At 38.0% G+C, this 20,558-nt stretch overlaps 1 protein-coding gene across 1 annotated transcript in view; it reads left to right on the top strand.

Moving 5' to 3' along the window:
* The first annotated feature begins 4,447 nt into the window (after window positions 1-4,447).
* Window positions 4,448-20,558, top strand: part of LOC139721621 (rho-associated protein kinase 2-like) — a 132,412-nt gene continuing 116,301 nt past the window's right edge. The window contains exons 1-2 of the mRNA XM_071632956.1: window positions 4,448-4,603; window positions 7,912-8,217. Of these exons, the coding sequence (XP_071489057.1) occupies window positions 8,137-8,217 (81 nt within the window). The 5' untranslated portion in view covers window positions 4,448-4,603; window positions 7,912-8,136. The remainder of the gene's footprint in view (window positions 4,604-7,911; window positions 8,218-20,558) is intronic.

Genomic DNA, 20,558 nt, shown 5'->3' with positions numbered 1-20,558 from the left:
GGGGTGGGGTGGGGGGTGGTCTGCATCCCCCTTTGCCCATTTTATCGAGAAAAAGGAAATCTGAAAATAAATTACTACACCCACGACGATGCAAAAGGTTCCGCCCTTAGATTACGGGAGGGGTACCATTGACCCTTGACCTCTCCGCCCCCTCCCACCCCCACCCCCAATCCGGGAGCCTAACATACAAACAAACAAACAAACAAACAAACAAACAAATAAATAGATAAATAAATAAATAAATAAATAAATAAACAAACAAACAAACAAACAAACACAAAGTCCCTGCAAAATGAAGACTGGCGAACAACAGAAAGAAAGTTGATTGGACAGCAGCATTTATATTATGAAGTATAGAATGGGTGTCAGGCTTGTTTGATGACCCCAGTGCGGTAACCAATAGCTCCATCGAACTCACCCACGCAGCTTGAAGACAGACAGACACTGAGCGGGAAACAAGGTAGACTTTTCCTTCTCAATATCCCTAGAATTAAGAGGCAGAAGTGAATGATGGCATATACAGGAAAGACATGATGACTGAAGAAGGAGGAGGAGGAAGAAGATGATGATAAAATTAAAAGAGGAGAAGAAAGAGGAAAAGGAGAATGAGAATTAAGGGCGTACATATTAGGAGAATAAAAATAACGATGAGGGAGAGAAGGAGTTCAAAGAAAAAATTGAAGAAAAATAAATGGAGAAAGAAAAAGAAGAGGAAGGAGATGATGCAGTGATGGTGGAAGAAAACAAAGGAAGGTGCTTTTAATTCTATTTTTACATTATGCAAATATCAAGAAAACACATCACAAGATATATACGAACGGAAAATTATATGCTCAAAATGGATACCAAAGTGTGTATATATAGAAATTATATGCATGGATGCTTCACTCCACTGAAGTTGTAGATTGTAAAGATCAAAACAAACAGAATTTAACAGTTTACGTTTCACAAAGAAAGTGTAAAACAAGGCAGTTAGTGGAATCTTTACTGGTTTACACACTGTTTCGAAACAGACGCTATGCACTATAGGCCTAATGTTGATTATAAAATGAGGCGACAATGGCATGTTATGAATATTTCTTTGCAAACTTTAACATTATCCTCCTTGACAAAAAAGAAAAGAAAAACAAAGGCGTTGCGTTTATTCAGCCATACGTTGTGGCAGCATGGTGCTATATTTTTGTCTCCTTTAATCTTTTCAGGCCTGTACGGGGGACACTCACGAGGTAAGTATCAACAATTTCGTTTCAATTGCATTGGCGGAATTGTGGCTGACATAGTATTATTCTTTCGCGAAAACAACAATAACAACAACACTTTACAATTCCTTTTTAATTGTATCAAAATTTAACGACGGTAGAACGTTCGATCGTTCCGTTTGTTAAGTAATATAAATATTTATACCGTAATTGCTATAAAGAGTCAACCATTCAGAGGTGACACGACATTGTGCGACACTAAATTATGCCGGTCTTTCTCGGGTTGCAGGGATTTAGGTTTAGTTTGATGTAAGGATTATAGGGTTCTAGGGTAAGGGTTATGTTTGTGGGTAGAATTTATGTTTGGCTTATACGATATGATAGCGTGCAGATATTTCATCCAATTTCAATTTAATTAATTGATTCATGGGAGGAACTGTCGCAGGACCAAATGTCATGGAGCCAACCAGTGAGGTCCACCTTCCTGAGTCAACTCTGAAGCATGGATTTTAGTACAGTTGCGGAACGGGGGGGGGGGGGGGGGGGGGGGGCGGGCACGCACCCCTTTAATTTTATAAATAAAAAGAGACAAAATGAAAGCGGCAGTGGCGTGGATCCAAAAATGGATGTGTGTGTGGGTTTTTTGGTTTCGTTTCGTTTTGTTTTTTGTTTGCTCTTCATCAGCCGATGAAACCCGGAAGTGACCTTTTTTTTTTTTTTTTTTTTTTTTGGTCAGCTGATTAAACCATGAAGTGGCACCAGAAATAAATGCACCCCCTTCACAGAATTCATGGATCAATCCCTGGAGAAAATTGCGCTGAAGCCTTTGGCTTGTCAGCTGATTAAACCCGGAAGTGGCGCCAGAAACATTTTTCACGGAATTCCTGAATCCGCTTCTAGCATAGTTCTGGTTGAGATTAGGATTCAGGTTTTAACTTTTTGTGAGATAATGTTGGTATAGAAACAACTTATACATACGAAACATTAAAGATCATATGATTCTAAGAGCAATATATTGTTTAGCTGATAAAATCGGTTATGAGATGGCTGAGACATCAAACCAAAAGTAAAACAAGTAGTCCTAACAAAAGGTACATGGGACCCACCTATAGGACCACTTTGTTTTTGGATATCTCAGCCATTTCAAACCCGATTTTCATCAAATTGAACTGCTCTTCGAATCGTATGCTTTTTAATGTTTCACGTAAGCGGTTTGCAATCAGGTCTCGTAAAAAGTTAAAACCTGAATCCCCGTCTCAACCATGCAGAAAAAGGCCTATACAATCGCGTCGCCATTGTGCACTCCTCCAACCCTCCCCGTTTGGATGATATGCATGCATCCCACCCTCCAGCCGCGCAATGAGGGGTTTGGGAGATCCGTTCAACGGGATGGTTCATTGGGAAGGAGGGGAGGATAATTTATAAATTGATTGCCAGAATGACCTTTTATGCCGTTTCCAAAAGGGCATTGTACCAATAGATATCCTCAAGTTGGAATGACACACGCTTGGCCAGGAAAGTTTACGCCATTGTCAAGTTGTTTCTTATCGGTTGTCTGCTCTGTTTGTTTTGTGGTTGTCTGTCCCGTGTGAGTTGAGTTCTGTTTGTTGATCGCATTCTTATAATGACACAATGATTATGCCTCTTTTAGATGGGCTTACGTTTGCTGAGAGATAGGATGAATTAATCCTTCTGTCACAGGCAGAGCATCGACTAAATTGAATAGATGGAAAGTGAATTGATCGTTGAGTTAATCCATGGCTCGACACTAACTTTTTTGTTTGGTGGCCCAATGGGGCCACCAAAATCCTAAATTTCAAATTTTTGGTGGCCCAAGAGAAAAATTTGGTGTACCGAAAAAACAACAATAAAAAACATTAAAAGTCCTTCTTTTTTTAATGAGTCAAATATTTAAGATTTATGATAGTAAGAATTAGAAGTTGGACATATCCGCTCATAAATAAACTTCAACAAACTTGCAACACTCACTCTCAGGCATTCATTCAGTCCTTTTCATCCATCCTTTGAACAAATTTAACTGCTAATTTCCGGCGCAAAAAGTTATGAATTTATTGACATACTTTTCAAAAAATTTTGGTGGCCCGAGGCGGGCCACCAAATTTGCCCTTTTTTGAAATTTGGTGGCCCGACTTTCATTTTTGGTGGCCCCGGGCCACCGGGCCACCGTTAGTGTCGAGCCCTGGTTAATCATTGATGTATCTGTCATTCTCAGTAATCTCTTATCGTACTGGATACTTAATTATATGCAACGTTCAAGTGTAGTTCGTCGAAGAATTTTTGGCTTAATTCTGCAGTTTTTCCGAAATTTAAAACTAAATTGTTTGAGGCAACAGGGGTGTATCCAGGATTTTTTCTGGGGGGGTCGTAACCAAAATTTTTGGACCTTTACCTTTGCGAGGGAGCGGAGCGACCGAGCGGGGGGAGGGTGTGGGAGGGGGGTGTCCCCCCTTCCACGGTAGGGAGTTTTTGAATTCTATATCTTAAAATGGGGCAATTTGGTGCATACAAAAGTGACTTTTTCGGCATGGCAGTGCAGCTTAGAAATAAGGTAAATTATGGCATACTAAAACTAAGTTACGAAATTTACGAGGTTTTTGACAATTTGCTGGAACACCACCTGGTCACATTTTTTTTTCCTGTTGTAGGCCTATATAGAGTAAAAAGCCCTAAAAAAAAATGTCATTTACAAAAAGTGGACCTCTTGAAAATTTGGGGGGGGGGGTCGTACGACCCTCCCGACCCCCCCTTGCATACACCCATGGGCAATGATTTTATCTGCAACTCCTTTTTCGGAGCTTGTTCGTGCTCTAAAAAATATGTACACTGTATATATAAATTGTACGGCTCTCCGATAAAGTGATATTGGCTCCACCCATCCCTTGGTTCAAGGACCTGTAGGCTCATGGTTCAAGACTTCTCGCCCGTCCGTTCACCATCGAGAAGTCAGTGGGTATCCTCCGATATCTTTATCTCGATGTGCGTGCGTGCGTGTGTGCTATTCATTCATAAAACGTTGATTCTTTGATTGAAGTGACGGAGCTGTGTGTGAGATTTGCTAGTACAGTACACGCACACAATTCGCTTCTGTTCATTGATGTGCGATGCGTTTACGCAGTATACTGAGTACGTACGGTGGCGGCGGCGCGGCGGTACCGGTGACTACAAACAGGCGGAGGCTAGTCCTGCATGATGCATGCAAGCTAGTTGCTCTTTGTATGTAGAGAGTGCGAGCGAAATCACATACTGGTAGCTAGCTGTAGCGCTATTCGCTCTTCGCAGCCATTTTTCCCACACTAACCGTGGGCGAAAATGGCGAGGATAACCAGTTGAAAAGACATCACATTTGACGTGATCCTTTTGTCGACAGTTTCGTTCAAAACATTGTAAGTATATTTCATTCCCTGTATTTCCAGGTACATACAAATATAATTCATTAGTGTTCATTATACTGTTAGTTTGGGCTCTTTTAGCGAAGATACGAACTGGGTTCGTGAACTGTATACCACTACCAATCGGCACCAGTGCATTTGTGTCCGACGAGCGTATCATATCACCGGGCGGCGCACTGGAGGCCAAAGACATCGCAAAGGCGCTAGCGTGCAGAATTCTTGGCGCTTCGGTCCTCTGCTCTGCACACAGACAGGTGCACTACTTTCCAAGTTTGACAGCGAACTGTCATAAGTAACGTAGCACCTATACTTATCGGCATATTTACATCAAGCTGATTTATTGTGATATTGATTTGAGGATTATGTTTTTGCAGATAATGTCTGTTCCCATACGATACCAACTTTTGTTCAACTCGCCTTTGTTATTTTAAGACCAGCCAGCCCATCCGTCCGAATGATATCTGATTCGTATTGTAACCTCGTAAACGCGGAAGTACACCGTTCCCTACCGTTTTTACCGCTGTGCGGCGCTGGCTGCCAGAGCAAGCCATACACCGCTCGCAGCTATCTAGCTCCTCAAAACGTAGATTGAATGACCCCCGCTACGAAACTCACCAGCAACTTGCAGCAAGGTAATCCATATCGTGGAAGCCATCCAAATCTGTGTGGTTTCCGATACAGGATGATGTTTTGACTTCATATAATCATAGTGGTAAAAATGTCCATAAAGTTGAGTGCTAATTATTGGGGACGGTCCTGGCAACATTCATGTTAGGCAAAATCTGTCTGTCCGGAGGAGTCTTTCATTCTTTCTTTTTTTTTTTTTTTTTTTTACATTATCGGCTCTCCTCTGGGTGGGGATTCAATGAAGCCAAACGCAGTCTCCGCAGAACATACATCTCCGACGACCAGATACAGACTGATCTTTCTCGGTCAACAGTCATGTATGTTTGCATTCATATCTCTGACTCTGGAGTTGCTCTGGTAAAAATTTTAAAAAAGAAGGAAATTTAACAATTAACATTTGAACTTATTGGTTTTGTAGGATACCATGTCATTAATCAAAATAGCATAAATATAAATGCATGCATATTTTTATACACTGTAGAACCCACTCTGATAAAAATATAAAATGGGGGCGGTCTAATTAGGGAGTTTGCTTGAGCCATTTCTCTTTCCTTTTCTGCAGATGAAGTGGATATCACCAGTTTTCAGATTTTAAGTTGTATCACCTGGTATCCAACCTGTCGTTTAAACTATTGTCAAAGTGACCATACCTTCTTGAGCGTAGGCATGGTAAAGGAACATGAACCAAGAAGAATGCAATGCTTGCAGTGATAGTCTTTTTTTTAACTGTCAATTGAGATTGGTTTGGTGGAGTGAATTTAGACCACTTGAAGTAAAAAACAAAAAGGAAGAAAGAAAGAGAAAGAGACCCACACAAATATACATTGTAAACTGATATGTTGTGTTCTACCTGCAAAAGAGGAAATATTCAGTGTAAATTCCTAGATTTATGGTGCTTGGCCAGTTTCATTAAAATTTGCATGCTTATGATTTGAGAGATTAGGGTACAGCTGTATCTGTGTATCCAATCTCCAATATAATTTGTGTGTTGCTATTTTTGCTGCAGTTTAGTTGAGCACAAACGTGAAAATGTACACATTACAAAATATTAAATGTTAGCTGCAATAGTCTTGGAAGCATTATTGGATGAGGGTTCTCATTCTGTACACACGGTGAGTGCCCCCAGTAGGCAGTGATTTCAGTCGGACCACCCATGTTTGCCCGCATTACCAGAGCTTAATCCAGTTCACCTTTGGGAGCAGTCATTTCCAAAATTTTCATATCACATTTGATGCATAAGTAGGTCTGTTGTATCACAAAACATCCTACCATATAAGAATTTTGTGATAAAGCCTGAAATACAAGGCTGGGTTTTTGTTTCATCTGCAAATGGTAAATCATGCCTTTAAATTTCACTACACTCATGTACCGTAGAACCTTCGTTTGAACATCAGGGCAAAACTGATGACCATCAAACTATACACTTCATAGTGTTTTTGTATGAGAGTATTTAGGTAATTCCTGTGCAATACAATCTTATTTGATCTCTCTTTATATTTACCTGGTCAAAAGCATAAGATAGAAAAAATGTGGCCATGTTTTTGCTTGCTTGGAACACAATTAAAAATAAAAGAAAATAAGCCTCAGCAAAGATGCATGTACAGTGTCACAAACTGGTCAGTTTTATTGAAAGTAATTTTTGTACCACATTGAAATCATCAGAATGACAACCTTCCATTGAGTTAGAAAAATATGTACATCTATGGATATGGTTACAGTTTGAAGGGAATATAGTTTTGGTTGAGACCTAGCTTTAGGTTTCTAACATTTTTGTTGAGATAATGAGAAACCTCTTATGAAATGTGAAAGAACATGTAATGCAAGAGGAATTCAACATTTATTTAATGAAAATTAGTTTTGAAATGGCTGAGATATCCAAACAGAGCAATCCTAATAAAAGGTTAGACCCACCTTTTACTATGATCGCTTTGTTTTACTTTGCTTTTGGATGTCTAAGTCATTCCAAAACCCGATTTTCATCAAATAAACTTTGAATTCCTTTAAGAATCCTCTGGTAGTTATTTTATAAGAGTGTATGTTTATAACAGTGCATCATTGTTTTCATACAAATATTTCAGTGCATGTTTTTTCATATCTTGAAGAAGGCTATTTCAGGATGGTATTACCTAGGTGCATATTGTAGAGTTGACTATCAAAACTTTGATTTTGATACTTCAAGTGCCATGAAATAAATTGTAAAAAAAGGATCCCTGATCCAAATTCCAGGAGGCAAAATTGTAACAGTTGTGAAGAGAACCATCTGCAGAAGTATATGAATACGTAATGACGCCTGCATAATCTGGCATTACAGAGTACACTGTACACAGGATACAACAATCTTCAAGTCACATGAGAAAGTAGTGAGAATAGTGTTTTACTCGATATATGACTTCTAAATCTTTGATGTGATTTTATGTTCATACATCCTCATGCTTTCTGTTTAAAGCTTGTAGTGTATTCTAGGAAGTACAATCCTGTTTACTTTTGTAGAGGTGCAGGTGTACACTAATGTTGTGTGTGACACACATTGCGACACATTGTAAAATCTTGAGAATTTAGTGATTTTTTTTTAATTCTGTGAGCTGTTTGACAAAGCTAATCAAAGGGGTTTATCACTGTTTTGTTTGTTTTGTCACATTTTAACTGTGATTCTTGCTTTTGCCATCATCTTTCAGATATTTTTCAAAGTCACTGCGTAAGCCACCACAACTTTTGACGACGCGGGAGTTTACCAATTTTTGCCTGTCTCTCGGCAGTCACCGGAGAACTTGGCAAGCAACAAAAAGTCGCCAGAGTGGCGCACTTAAACTTTTGGATTTATTAACATCTGTATGACACACTGGTGTAAGTTTCTTCCTGGATATTACTGAGGGAGTATCGAGGCAAGACTTCCATCCAAGATGTCTTTGACACAGAGATACCAGTTGTTGGAGGAGAGAATTAAGGACACAAGAAGTCTCCTTAATTATGAAGCTCTGTTGGTAAGTACTCTAGTTCATGGAATAATTGTATTCATGTCACTGCAACATCCTGGTGACATACCCATTTCCGGCAATGTGAGAAGTGTCATTATAACTCTCTTTTTGTTTTCTTTGCGTCATTGTCATGTACCGAAACTCCCTCATCCTTTTTCTCATGCTTTCTCGTCTTCTACTGCTGTGTTTGTGTTAGATACACGTCAATGCTTATAGATTTCTCGGAATTGCACTTACACATTAATTCAGGGAGAAAACAATATGCAGTGTGTTCTTTTGAGTGGCAGCTTACTTGTACCTCCTTTACTTAAATTTAATGCATACTTTCATGCAAAAAGTATTTATTTTTTGAACATTTCAATTGTTTTAAACGAAAGCTTTCCCATTTGAGGAGGGGTCATAAAAACTATATTTAAAGGGGAATAAGCCTCAAATAGATGGGTTCAGTAAATGCAGAGATATTTGAAGAACAAATTTCCAGTGAAATTTGAGGAAATTTGACAATCCGTTTTAAAGTTTAGAATTTCAAAGTTTTGGTTCAAACCATGTGCCTCATCACTGGAGAATAATTCTACAAAAATGTATAATGTCACAGCTGGGGAATGATATGATGAAAATGTGAGGAGAATGCTACATATTTTAATTTTTCGAGCATGATTACAGAGCCCATGACTTCCCTTATTCAGAGGGCAGGGAGAATGATATTACCCTGTAACGTACAATGTAGTAACAAGTCAAGGGAATACATGATAGTGTGTACCATCCTTTCATCGGAAAGGAATTTCCAATTTTCCTCAAACCTCGCCTGAAATGTGTGAATATTTCTGCATTCATTGAATCCAAAAATGGTATCAACCCGGATATGAGTGAATGAATAAAGTTCAGGGTGACCTCGGCCACGGTGTTGTATGGTAAAGTAGTATCAAAGAATTCAGATGGCAAAAAACAATGAGAGAAATAGGTGACTTTTTTTTTAATAGCTCTCCTTGTCAGCCATAGGAAGAGCATGAACAAGAGCACATGTAGATTGTCCTCACCCTCAAAAACAAAAAAAAACACTGTCATTCTGTCAAACTACTATAAAAGAGACTACATTAATACAAAATGTAGGTAATGTTGATTCGGGGGGGGGGGGGGGGGGGGGGGGGGGGGGGGGAGGGGGAGTATTGCACTCTTGAATATGGCAATGTTTACCGAACAAAATAATTTCTGTATTGAATATCATATTCCTGAGTGATAACAACAAAATTACATTGTGTGACTTAAGTTAAACACAGTAATGAAGTCATCAACACATCAGTACAAATCAGCACAAAGACACTGTAGATACTGTGCATGAAAATTGAGATCTGAAGGGCATTACTGTAGTGCTTTCACATTATGAGGCCTCATTTTCTCTGGTCAGCAACCCATTTGCATGGGTGCATCTTATGCTGAACTGTTTATGATTGTGTATTCTGCAGTTCATGCAAAATTCACCTAACAACTGATAAATGTGCAGGTATGTCTCCTTGTGCATTGTTTGTGCATATTTGCCAGTGCGTGGACTCTAGTGTAGGAGCGTGAAGGTTACACCAGTGTTGCTGTTTTTGTTATTCAAGTACAATGTGTACCTACTCCCATATAAGGGGTTGCCTAGACTGTACATGTACACATACTTTGTAAAATGATTTTAAATGGTCTCCCATTCTGTATTATAACCTACATGCTTTGTGCGTATGTTATGCCAAATTGGTTTGACAGGCCTGTTGTCATATGAGCCAATGTATACATTCAAATATAAACACAACTTCAAGTGGACATATTCATGGTATGGGTAAGATGAGCATTAAACTTTGCATGGTGGGTGATCTACAATGTACGTGTACACGTGTACGTGTACAGTATGATGAATACTTGCAAAATGACATGCTTGAATTGTATAGTGCATGGCTATTCTGCTTTGCTGTGTCTACACTGTACAATTTTTATGTATGCATAATATTCAAAATGTTTGATGCAGCACTTTATAGCAGTATATGATACAAAGTATGTTCAAACCTGCATTTGTGTGTATTTGATGTTCTGAGAGACAAAATAGTTACATGTACATGTACCTGAGTGATAGAGGAAGAATGGTGCATACTACACCCAAAAGTTTGGGGGAGAAAATGGGTTTTTCTGTGGCTGCTCTGCTGTCTGGTGGTCCACAGAGAGTGAGAAATAGTGGTCTCGCTGTTTGCTCAAATTGTGGCACTGTGGATATTCAATGGGCCAGAAATGTCGTTCGAAGCGATGTTTGACACAGCATTGTGTGGACAGAGGAACCGGGGTCTCACAATGCAAATATGCAAACAACCGGGGTCAGAGGTCAATTAAGGCTGACTTCCTCTGACTGTATAACTACAGGACAAATTTTGTCCCACAGAATTCTCCAGGTTAATCAAGAATCTTTGTTTACAAAGCGGAGTGAATCACATACTTGTACATTTACTTGTGTGCAGCATTCCTTCTGTTTTGTATGGACCTACATGGTGCATATCGGGGAGTAGAATTGTTTTAACAGCATTGCTGAAACTGCTGTTTTGGTATCATAATGCATGATATACATGTAGGGTGCCTACCCACTGATTCAGATATGCAAGTCCACATGTGCCAGAATTCCAGTCCTTGTGTAAATTAAAAACTAAGTACAATGGAAGCTTCAAGTATTTGCAGTTACACACCAAACATGTTTTAGTTTTAGCTCATGTACCATAAAAGTAGACACTAAAGTGCAATTTTAATCTGTTGAGGATGAGTCCCGAGTATACTTGGGCAGATGTCTTTGGGAAATGCGTATTCTAACAAAATCAGCCCGCCCTCAATGGAATAGGAGAGAGGTTTACAGCTGGGCAAGGACATTGTTTTTCCTGTGTGACAAATACATACATTTGTGCACCACTCACAAACACATCACAAATATCTTTATCTAAAAAAAAAAAAAAATATCTAACTGCCTCCACAAAAGGACATCTGTGCAATCTTTTGACAAGAACCGGGTAGACGCTTTATAATGATACAAATGAATCGATCACTCGATTCAGTCATTGCAAAGTTGAGTGATGTATTGCCGCATGCACCCAGTCACAACCACTGTGCATGTAACATACGTACATGAAAATATAGCTTGTCTATTATACCTACTGTTCATGCATGCTCACAGGTGCTTTACTGTTATTGATACATCTTACCTGCTATTGAAATTGAGGAAGTAATAATCAGTCATTGTATGCCTATCATTAAATGCACTAGATAAAGGCATATGGAATTTGAAGTGTACGCTGTAATTCATGAATTCTGTAAACACTGTTATAATGCTATCTACACGTATCCAGTTTAGTGTAATGTTTTAAGCAAAAACATTAGCAAAGTCTTCTTTTAAAAGCCAGCAGTCCTTTTTTTTAAAAAATACATGTAGGTCTATTCACTCGGTCCATTAAGATGAATTTGTAAGAGTAGTATTATACAAATGATGTGCAGGATAGAGTGCGTTAGTAATTCTGTGCATCATTTGTTTTATAAAATGAGTCGAAAATTCGAAAACTAACAGCATTTTTCAGCGTTTTTCACGTACCTTTCTGGGTCAAGACGTCCGAAGATGTTTGTCCCAAACATTTACGCACGTCGCACTCAGAAATCCCGCACATATATACAATAGTTGGTGTAAGTATGATGGGGGGTTGGGTTTCCGGACACCTAAGTTCCCGCATGAAAACTTACTTATTTTACATAGAATATGCACCCTTTACCTTAAAGACTTGATATAGACTCCTCATATACTGTTGTAGGCCTACATGTAGACAACATACTCTGAAAACGGCGTGAGAATTAACCTGCTAAATCGTTGGATTTGCCCTTCAAAGTGACTCCATGTACGCGTCTGGTCCCACAACGCTTCGTCTACTGTACACTGTACGTATGATACGTACGCCACACATGTCATGCACAAGGGAAGAAAGGCCGGCCGGCCGGCAGTCCGAACTAGAAGTTTTTTACAGGATTGACAGCGCGTATGCATGCAATTCAAAGGAGCCGCCGCGCGCACAGACGATCAGCAATAGGATTTAACACGCAGTGCAATGGGACTGAGTAACCAAAGCACACGTGACTCATTTCAGCGCTTCCTATTGGCTACATTCTTGAACCCATTTTATAATATAAACTAGCATAACTAATATTATGATATTGAGCTAAATATTTGAATAATTTGTTTTTATGAATAATTTGTTTTTATGAATAATTTGTTTTTATGTTGGTATCAGATTGCTGGATATAGGCAAAACATTTCCACACTGGAAATTGGGTACATGAGGAAATCTCAGAAGTTGATTACAGTTGTAGTTTGGTATTCTGATAGAGCTCTGTTACATGTGGAGTATTTAAAACAATAGCAGCACCTGTTAAGATAATTGACCTGTGTAATCCATATATGTAGCAAACAATTCTTTGCCATGATGTGTAGATTGCACAAACAACAAATTCTTATCTCTTTCTGTGTCACCTGTTAAGGCAAATCAGAAATACATCTGGACAAAAAATTGAGATCACTTGACATATTTTTTATCCACAGTGACTTAGAATGATACATGTACTGTACCTACACTTGTACATGTATGCATAGAAGATATTAAGCCAGTTTTGTGCTCTACATGTATTTGCCTGAAAATGTTGTATTGCAGTCATGAAAAAAACAACATTTGGAAGATCAAAAGGTTACATGGGTGAAGATGGCTTTCTTCAAGGTCTAGCTCCCTTGTCAGAATTTAATGGTATCCATACAAAAACCTGGCTGACAGGGCATGGTACAAGTGTACAATAAAAATATATTTTGTAGCCTTCTGTGTTGATAAGAAATGTCTTCCATGTGTGCTGCAATGGTCCTGCTATTTGTGCTGCACTGCTGTCTATGAAATAAATCAGTTGCAGTGTTATTAATAGGAAGACAGTTAACTACAATATTGTATGCAGTTGTACATGTACATTGTAGGTTTAACCATACGCTTATAGATGATGATATAAGTTCCTTGTTGTAGTTGTTGTTTTTTAGTGAAGTGTAGGTAATATAAGGTCTTTGTAGATGACAGGCATGCTAACTCCGATTTTGTGTAGACAATATTCCAACAGATTACCTAGCAAGCTGTTAAGATGTACAGACAATATCTTTCATGTGACACTGCTACCCATTTCCTTGGGACACATACAGTATTTGTACTATAGTTGCATTTGGTGGTAATGTGTACATAGTTGATGAAAAAAAAATAGTTCATTCCATCACGTTCATCTCTATTCTAAGGATGGTAAATGTACAGTACTTAGTACAATCGTATGTATACAATTTATGTTTGAAAATCAAGTGTGGAAAAATAAAGTTTGTGCAGCTGCCCAGAACTCCCTAAAAGTTGTGTGGAAACCTTAATTTCTGTGCCAGAGGTGAGTTGATAAACACACTCAAGGTGTCTTTACTTTTTGTTGGCGTTCAACTCGATACATTGTCAGCTTTTCATCGGTTGTCTCTCACGGACTTTAAGCCCTGGAAATGCAATAGTCATACAGTAGAGAAACGCTTTGAAGCAGGGAAAGAGAGGACGATGTTAACGTAGACCGAGCACGTAGCCTGGCTTAGCCCCACCGAGTGACTCTGACATGTGACAGGATTTAGCTGCGATTTGCTGGAGTGGCATCTTGTCTCACCCCGCATCACCTGCACTGAACTTAGTCTTCAGATGTCAGACTCTTGCTGTGTAATACAGCTATGCAAGATGGACTGATGGATGATGGACAAGAAAATTTGTCTTGTACATGTACCTGACTGCAACAAATTCCTCTAATTGTGTGTCTAGAAAATGTTGCACTGCCTCACCAGTAAGGTAGACACTTGTGATGTTGAAAGTCTGCTATTAAATTACAATGTACTGTATTATCTGTGTTAAGAATTACTGAAAGAATGTTGAAATCATAATGATTTTTGTCTTATTTAGTAGAATATTGAATTTTATAGACCTTCAATAAAACCTACCTCAATCCCTGGTAAAAGATCAGCAAATTATATTAAGCACATTATAGACTTTGCAGATTGATACTTAAAAGTAGGTGTGCAAACAAAAATATCAATATATGGGGTCAATAATTATTATTACTTACATCAGGTTTTGTCTCAATCTGTCATGTCTTTTTTTATTGTTCAGTTACATTTTTTAGTTTTGAAAGTAGTTTTTTAGTTCTAGAATTAATTCCACAAAGTGAAATTTCCAGATATGAGATACGGTACAGGATTGACCTTACAGATTATCCTCTGTACGAACTTTATGCATGCATTTCCAGTCTGACTGTCAACATTGATATTCACCTACGTGTAGATCCTATTGCTAAAACAGTTAAAAGTGACTACAGGTGTTTCATATTTTTTTCCAGAGTTGATTATCAATCATACCTGTGTGCATAATAGTCATTGCATCCATCAATGTCTATTGCCTCATATTTAGAGCTTTTTATTTTCATCATCATCACAACAATGTATTATCCATTTTCGAATTTTATATGAAGTCAAAACGAACTTGGGAAATCATAATGAAGAATATGCAAGCTCCAATGACCAAACTGCTGTACTTTTGCAAGTAAGTCAATCTCTTGAACTGATGTGATCACTGGATGGAAAAGGGCGTCAAGGATTTCATTTGTCAGTTACGATTATTGGTACAACAGAGATTTTTCATCATACTTTCTTAAGTTTTCCACCACCCACACACAGCATTGTATTAAAGTCATACCATGTCTCTTTTCATGTGTTTGCGACAGAGAAGAGAGGTTAAAATTGCAATATTCTTGTTGGAGCAAATAGTAAACTGTATAGTAGGATCTGGCAGCTTCTGTTCTGTATGATCATAATGATATTTCATTTTCCTTTGAAAAGGAAAATGTGATACATAACTGTAAAAGTGGATACTTTTGCGTGAGTAATTTTTTGCACTCGGCGAGGTTAGATGAGTTTCGTATGTTTTTAATTCCATGGAACTGAGACATCAACTACTGGGACAAATAATGGCAGTCAAAAATATTCTTGTGATTTTAGTTTTGTGCCAGTTTCTGGTTGCACGAAATGCATGGAAATTTCAGCACCACAAAAATTTTCCACTTTTACAGTAGGCCTACTTGTACATTAAGTATTCTGACTTATTTTCCTTTTCTGTGTCTGGCTGGCTTGTACAGTTTTTTTTTTTTTATTCACAGATAATACTTAAGTGCTTTTATTTTGTACAGAATGATACTGTGGAGTACAATAGAATAATGCAGCGAGAAGTTAGTGTAAACTGATGTATTGTGTACTCCAGATCAGCACCACACACAGTCAACAGTGTACAAAATATACCTAGTCTCTTCGTGATATTCCGTTCCAGTAGTATGGAGACTGTTTGACCTTCGGGTCACCTTTGCCCCAAATAGGAGAGGAATGTCACTTGATTCTTGTAGATTGCTGCCATTATCTGCACCCAGATGCATCGTGAACAATATTTGGTTCACATGACTTCACAGCTTGACATGCACGAAGGAACGACCATGTAGGCCTTCTGTGTGTGGGTGAGGTTTGTAATGTATTTAATGCAAATGATTTTGCTATAGATTCAACCCCCCCCCCTTTTTTTTGTTATGAAATTAAGGTCACAGGTGCAGTACAGTATGTACATAGGTAGGGCTGTATTGTGTGAGTTGACAATTGGAACTAAGACAGCATAAACAGTGCATTTTGTTGGTCACGGATTTCATTGTACATCTTGTATGATTGAGCTCTTCACATTTATATACAGCTGTACATGTACACTGTATACATGTATATTCTCATTTGCCATTAGAAACTGGGAGCTCTGTTGTCATGCACAGAGCACCTTGGAGCCTGATAACATTCTGTGCATGTCAGAAAAAACACAAAGTTTCACTGCCATAAAACCACTCAATCAAAAGTCAGCACTTCATTTCTTCCCCTCCCTAAGATAGATATAGATGAATAGATTCCCTTATTAAATCATGTTTAACAGTAATTATCTACAATGTTGTTTGATGAAGGGATTGGTGTTTAGAAAGCTGTTATCAAGTAGGGGGCCTATTACAATATGTCCTTCATTGAGCTGCACAGGCTATTGTATATGGTCCTAAAATAATGCTGAGAAATTTGTTAATTTTGGAAGAAATAAAAAAAAAATAAGGGGAAAGGTTATGATTGTATTATAGTGAGGTCGGGGAGAGTGATTATGAGGGTAGTGATGCAGCTGAAGTACACTATGGAGTTTTGATTCTCTGGCTGCCAATGAATTTTATGACCCTTATAAAAATTCAAACGGTTGAAGCAAAATATTCTGCATTAACTTCCTGCCCAGCAATCTCATGAAATTATGTATATTTTGTTCACTACAGTGTATGTGTAGGGCCTACATTATGCAATGATAAAGAAGCAAACATCAGAGTTTTAAATTGTTGAGGATGAGCTGATTTTGCTGTAACGCACATTTCCCTTAGACACCTGCCTAAGTGCATGTATACTCGGGACTCGTCTTCAAATGGGTTGAGCCATGACAACAGTGAGAAAACTTCGCTAGGGAGAGCTTCATAAGCTGATCCAGAACAGGTGTTCAGATTGAATGTGGTGTTAAAGACCTGTGTTCAGATTGAATGTGGTGTTAAAGACCTGTGTTCAGATTAAATGTGGTGTTAAAGACCTGTAGCCTGGGGATTCATGGAGTGTGGCAAGGTGGGCCCCGGTTTGGGTACAGCGTATATTAAAGAATTCCCGTAACGCATTGTTTACAACCTCATCACTGATCTCTATGTCAGTACACACACAACCGAAGAATCTTGACTAGAGCTGACCATTACTGATGAGCATGCACTTCAATGCACATATTCGCTGACATTGAAATGGGCGCTATTCATGGTTTTGAATGTACCCCTTTTGGCAGCGAATGAAAACCGATACAATCAGACCTGCCATATTTCCCCATGCTACCGGATCTTTTAAGGCATTTTGCATTATCAATAAATTCTTCCTTCATTTGAATTTTGCCTATACTTACAGATGTACATATGTAGATCCTACATTTACTATTATTTTTTTTCCATTGATCTTTCTTAGTTTCATAAGGCCAGGAATTCATGTGTACACAAAGCTTTTGGCCGATTACACGTGTAGATTACTGTACATTGGTATTGTGTGTACCATGGCACAGTCCTATTGAGACGGCTGGAAAACCTTGTTGAACTTCGCAGGATGACAGCTTCACAGAGCTCCCCACCCTGTTCCGCTGTCAAAAGTGTGGTGAAACACTCATGAAGGCTGTCTTTTGTTCTGGTTTCATGATCATTCTGCGTAGAGAGATAAACAGACTAGGAAAGAGAGAGAGAGAGAGTGAAATAAAAAGACTGTGGAAAAAAAAATTGAAAACTTGCATTTTGAACAAGTGGAGTGTTTGTTCATGATGTGTGTTTCTGTGTGCTTACAATGTGAGTGTGTTTGAGATCAATAACTAGGGATTACTATGGCATACATTACATTGATAATGACTGGTGTGGGAAGGTAATTACCAGATACGAAATAATCCATCCCAAGGGTTTGAAATGCTAAATAGGGACTTGTGAGGGACTTTACAATATATAATATTTCCTGGACATTCTGGATGATTTGTGTACACATATCTTTTTGTATGCACAAAAGAGACATACTGTACACACACTTTAATAGCACACAGATGGGAATACATGTAGGCCTTGTGTGTGAAATCATTTCTTGGTTTTAGAGATCAACATAGAATTCAATTAGAGCGTACAAGGGCAAGTCTATACATTATATTTTGAGGCATGACATTTACCCTCGCTGCCACAGTGTAACCAGCTGTATACATGCGAATACATGACACAAGGTATTAAAGGATAAAATTATTGGTTCATGTTACAAGTATACAGACTTAGTCTACCTGCATAAATCATCTTCCCTTTCCCTTCAAACAAAAGGAGAATGGTGCCAGTATGTGAAAACTGCAGTGGCGCACTGCTCATACACTCTACCATCTGTGTACACAAGTACAAGTGTAGCTCATACACTACCTGTCCTGAAATTAGCTCTTTTGGAATGTTTCATCTGTGTATTTATGCATAACATACATTACATGTATGTCTAAAAATAGGAAAGTTATAGAATGTTAAAGAGTCTTCATGATTCATTAAGTATATTAATTTGATACATATTTATAAATTCAATGACTATACGCATACCCCTACACTCAATAAGAGGTTGATTCATACATGTACAGATTAAATTTCCTTCAATACTGTGTACATATATTTTCTGATATTGATTTTGATGTTATATTGACTGTGTATTTCTAGTACGTACGTGTTTGTCTACCATATCTATCACACGTTTTATTGATCTGTATGCATTCTATGTGTGTACAGCCGTACCCAAGTAATGTATGTGCGCCATGCAAACAAAACATTTCCATAAATGGACAATAAAATAAAATAGAATAGAATAGAATTGAATAGAATTAAATAGAATTAAATAGAATTAAATAGAGTTGAATTGAGTTGAATTGAATATCAGTACAATAATGCTGTCACAGTCACTTCAGCTTGATATTTCAGGGATGTGTAGGAGATACAGAATTCATATTCAGTCTTTGTTTCCAATATCTTCTTGATTCTATTTCCAAATTACATCTGACATTGTAGTCTTACATATTAAAAGCACTTGTAGTTGCCAAATTTCAGTTCAAACTACAATCTGTACCTCCCCATTTGATATCAGTAGCTTCCTAAGCTTTTTGTACTTTGGCGTTTTCAGTGTGGGAGGATTTAATCATTGATATTTTGAGAAATTGAGAGCAATTTTGAGGACTCTTCCATGTAGCGTCAAAGCATATATGTTCCCAATTGTCGCAGGAGCAAATATCATGGAACCCTCCAAACCAAAAATACAACATTTTTCTAGTCATGCCCCAACTTTGGTGGTCAATGCAAGAGAGAGATGAGAATCTGTTAAAAGATTGTTATGCTTTTCTTTGAAGAAACAATCAGTCATTTCTCACAAGGACATCAGTGTCCAAAGCTCAGCACTTGACAGTTACCCATTTGTCATCACTGTCATCACCATCAGAATCATCAGAATCATCATCATCTTATCATTATCATCATTTTATGCCTGCCAACTGTTTGTATTAAAAATACACCTATTTTTTTGAGGAATCAAGGATATTTATTATTCAATCTTGAGTTTCAGTCATCATAAATATGTGTAAACAATGAAGTATGGAGTTTGAGAGAGAAAAGAAAATTCTAGATTTCTGCAAATTTTCACTCCCATTTGTTAATATTAATTGTGGAGCTTCAGGTTTGGCAGGTGCACTGTATGTCATTGTCACTATCACCACCAGTTCTGTCATCACTATCATCATCATCACCATCATCACCATCATCACCATCATCACCATCATCACCATCATCACCATCATCATCATCATCATCATCATCATTATCATCACCATCATCACCATCATCATCATCATCATCATCATTATCATCACCATCATTATCACTATCATCATCTGTGCAATCTGCTCACTTGATTTGTCTTGTGGTCACAGCAGAGTCCATAAACTGCATAGTGGCCCGTGTGCCTTGGCTTGAGCACTGTTTTCTGCCAATAATATCATTATGGTGGCTTAATGACCCAAGCAAGCTGAAAGAAATGAGATGGGGCTTCAACTGTCCAAGGCGATGGATTGAAAATAAGTAATCAAAATCAGATTATTCGATGTTAACCTGTCATTTTCCAAATACTACTCACTAGGAATACTGTGTGTATAGAATGTATGTATAATGGATAAAGTTCATAGTACCAAGTAGCTTCGAGATAGTACATCTACATTAATGCTTATGCATGTACCAATGAACAAATTTCCAACGTCAAGTCCAAGAGCCGATAGAAGATTTCTGCTGAATTTGTTGTACCTTTATTGGCCGCTTATAGGGGATAATTTGGCCCTCGATAAGGAAACGAAATGCAATGAACACAAAAATGTATGAGTGAATGAAACTCTTGAAATTGGATGGATTTTGAAAACAAAATGGAATTCAGTTATCAGTTAAAGTTAGCAAACAAATGTAATGTTGACACCAAATAACATTGCATACGTGTATGTGTATGTGCATGTCCATCATGTTATTAGACTGTGATGGTGGTGGTTTTATATACTGATATTCAATACTTGCCTACAGTGTTTCGGGAAGTATCATCAAATGAAAAATTTGCTGTGAAACTTGTTTCCAATTTAACTTTGCTT

Source organism: Diadema antillarum, unplaced genomic scaffold (assembly GCF_040938485.1).
Source record: "Diadema antillarum isolate AM-2024a unplaced genomic scaffold, OU_Dant_1.0 scf00000014, whole genome shotgun sequence".
Taxonomy (NCBI): Eukaryota; Metazoa; Echinodermata; class Echinoidea; order Diadematoida; family Diadematidae; genus Diadema; species Diadema antillarum.
Note: the sequence above shows the minus strand (reverse complement) of the source record. Positions and strands in the feature narration are given on the sequence as shown.